Here is a 3320-nt window from a genome sequence, read left to right as displayed (position 1 = left end):
TGCACGAATACTCCAGGGTACGGTGAGGAATTCCTCCGAACTTCTCTAGTGTTTATCACATGGCTTGGGGCCTCTTGGTCACATACTGTCTCACACTATGCCCCACTCCTTATATCTTGCTTGGCATACAAATGTTCAATGAATGGAAGCCGTTACAATTTTCTTGTATTTCCACCTGAGGTTCTGTAAGGGTTATCAAGAGTGCACGGTATTTGTAAATAACGTTCATGTGTTAATTTCTCTGGGTCCTAGCCTGATATAAACACATTTAAAAGGCAGTGTTTTAGTTGGGAATGAAGCAACGGATAACGTCCACACATCAAAAGGTTGTGTTCCCTGAGGTAAAGTGAAAATGCCCGAGCTCGGCAAGGGGCGCGGCGAGGACGGCCGCTGGGCGGCGGGGGGCGCGCCTCGGAGGTGCTGTGGGACGCGCTTTGGGCGCCTCGCCGTCCACACTGCCTCGGGCCCGCTTTTGCGCAGAGCCACGTGTCAATGTTATAGTTTAACTGCGCTCTGGGCCGACCGTAAACGGTTAATAACCGCCTCCCCTGACCAGGCCTCTCCCCTCCATCTTTGTGCGGGCGGAGGGGCGGGGACGCCAGGTGTAGCGCCCCGGTCCAGACTCGGCTAGTAGATCCAGGCCCCCCGACCCCAACAGTCAAGTTTTCAAAAAGCCCGCGCGTGGAGCCCCAGGCCGCATCCGTTGGGAACGGCCCCCAACGCGCCCCCGCTCGCCCCCCCGCCCCCCGCGCCGAGCCCCGGGCGGGGGGATGCGTGGGGGGGGGCGGCAGGCAGGTTCCGCAAACAGGGGGGAGCCCGGGCCGGCGCGCACCGGGGAGCGCGCCCGTCCAGCGGACGCCGAAAACGGAAGTGGGTGCGAGCGGCTCGCGGTGATTGGCTGGAATGACATGTCTCTCAAGGGGCTGGCGCGAACGCCACTGCGGAGTTGGGCGAGGGGATACGGGAAGGGGAGGGGGGAGAGACACTGGGAACAGCCGCGAGGCTGGGAGGAAACGACTCGCCAGCGTCCGCGGCGGGAAGGGCGAGCCCCTCGTCAGGGCACACCGGGTGGCTGGAGCGCAAAAGCGGGGTGGCAGCGGCGGCGGCGGGAGCGGGCAGCGCCGAGAGCTTGAATGGACCGCGGAGGGCGGGGAGTCCGTGGCCGAGAGCGGCGCTGCGGCGCGGTAGGCGGGACAAAGGGGAGCGAGGCGGGGATTGGCGGGCAGCCCTGGGCTGCCGTACGTCGGCGGTGACGCACGCCTCGGGGCGGGTGCGCGCGCGTTCAGCGGCCTCTTTGTGTGGTGCCCAGATAGGGGAGCGGAGGTGGCGGTAGCGGTAGCGGCGACGGCGGCCTCGGTCGCGTTCCAGCCTCCGCGGCCCGTCCTCTGGTCGGCACCTCTCCCCTTCCCTCCCCCTTCCTCTTCACCTCCTTCCCTCCCCTTCCCTCCTTCCCTCCCCCGTCGGGACCGGCGGTGGCGGCCCCAGCAACGGCTGGGCCCAGGCAGTGAGGAGGCCTCAGCCCACGATAACGGCGACGGCGAAGCCGCGGAGCGCGCAGGGCGGGGGCAAGGCCCGGGCCGTGGAGATGGAGAATTCGCAGCTGTGCAAGCTGTTCATCGGCGGCCTCAACGTGCAGACGAGTGAGTCGGGCCTGCGCGGCCACTTCGAGGCCTTTGGGACTCTGACGGACTGCGTGGTGGTGGTGAACCCCCAGACCAAGCGCTCGCGCTGCTTCGGCTTTGTGACCTACTCCAATGTGGAGGAGGCCGACGCCGCCATGGCCGCCTCGCCCCACGCGGTGGACGGCAACACGGTGGAGCTGAAGCGGGCGGTGTCCCGGGAGGATTCGGCGCGGCCCGGGGCCCACGCCAAGGTGAAGAAGCTCTTTGTCGGGGGCCTGAAGGGAGACGTGGCCGAGGGCGACCTGATCGAGCACTTCTCGCAGTTCGGCACCGTGGAGAAGGCCGAGATCATCGCCGACAAGCAGTCGGGCAAGAAGCGCGGCTTCGGCTTCGTGTATTTCCAGAACCACGACGCGGCGGACAAGGCCGCGGTGGTGAAGTTCCACCCGATCCAGGGCCACCGCGTGGAGGTGAAGAAGGCCGTGCCCAAGGAGGATATCCACTCCGGGGGCGGCGGCGGCGGCTCCCGGTCCTCGCGGGGCGGCCGGGGCGGCCGGGGCCGCGGCGGGGGCCGAGACCAGAACGGCCTGTCCAAGGGCGGCGGCGGCGGTTACAACAGCTACGGCGGCTACGGCGGCGGCGGGGGCGGCGGCTACAACGCGTACGGGGGCGGCGGCGGCGGCTCGTCCTACGGGGGCAGCGACTACGGCAATGGCTTCGGCGGCTTCGGCAGCTACAGCCAGCACCAGTCTTCCTACGGGCCCATGAAGAGCGGCGGCGGCGGCGGCGGCAGCAGCTGGGGCGGGCGCAGCAGCAGCGGACCTTACCGGGGGGGCTACGGCGGCGGCGGCGGCTACGGCGGCTCCTCCTTCTGAGGAGGAAATTTTAAAAGGGCCCGGGAGCGGCCGTAGGGGTAGCTCTTTCCGACGGCCCCGCGAGGGTCCGCTCCGAAGGCCCTTCCCCCTCCCACCGCCTTCCCCGTTTTGCCCTTGGGGGCGCCGCCGCTGAGGCGGCCTGCCCTGGGGGTGTCGCCCGTCTGCCTGCCTCCTCTCCCGTCTCTCCGAAGATGGACTCGGCCCCACATACACATTTTTGTGTTACAGTCATTGATGGACTCTATTTTTTTATTATTACTTGGACCTTGGTCGTTTTTATACTAGCAAAATGTCTTGTTTGATTTGTGTTTTTTTTTGGGGGGGGAGGGAGTGAATTTGCTGATTCTGTAGCAAAACCTGGGCGGGGGTAGGGGTGGGGGGTAGTTCACTTTGTTGTAAGGACTTGATACCTGGCTACAGCGTTTTCTATGAAATCTACTTGGATCCCATGCCTGAAATTTGGAAGCATATGTACAAAAATCATTTTTACGTTTTATTTTTAATAAATCATTGTGTTTGACCGTACATGTCTAACATTTTTTTTCTAGGATCCATTCCGTACCGTTTTAAGGGATATGAGTTGAAAATTTTTCGTGTTAAATCTTAATTTTTGATGTATACTTAGAGAAACTTTTAAAAGGTCCTGTGGGTTTTGTTTTGTTTTGTTTTTTTCCTTTTTCTGTTGCCCTGCTAGTGACTTTGGATTTTATCCCTTACAGACAAAACTTTCGAAGTGGTGGATGTGGCTTTTTAAAACCTTGAAAAGTTTTCTGTGCATCCATCTCTTGTACTAAGCGATTTGCTTATCATCTTGACATGGTTG

At 62.0% G+C, this 3320-nt stretch overlaps 1 protein-coding gene across 1 annotated transcript; it reads left to right on the top strand.

Moving 5' to 3' along the window:
- Positions 1–1585: 1585 nt before the first annotated feature.
- Positions 1586–2497, top strand: HNRNPA0 (heterogeneous nuclear ribonucleoprotein A0; the record flags this gene model as incomplete). The annotated part of the gene is made up of 1 exon (XM_084251905.1): positions 1586–2497. The coding sequence occupies one exon, from the start codon at positions 1586–1588 to the stop codon at positions 2495–2497; it is 912 nt and encodes a 303-aa protein (XP_084108031.1).
- Between the last annotated feature and the right edge of the window lie 823 nt (positions 2498–3320).

The sequence above is a fragment of the Talpa europaea genome (assembly GCF_964194135.1).
Source record: "Talpa europaea genome assembly, chromosome: 13".
Taxonomy (NCBI): domain Eukaryota; kingdom Metazoa; phylum Chordata; class Mammalia; order Eulipotyphla; family Talpidae; genus Talpa; species Talpa europaea.
Note: the sequence above shows the minus strand (reverse complement) of the source record. Positions and strands in the feature narration are given on the sequence as shown.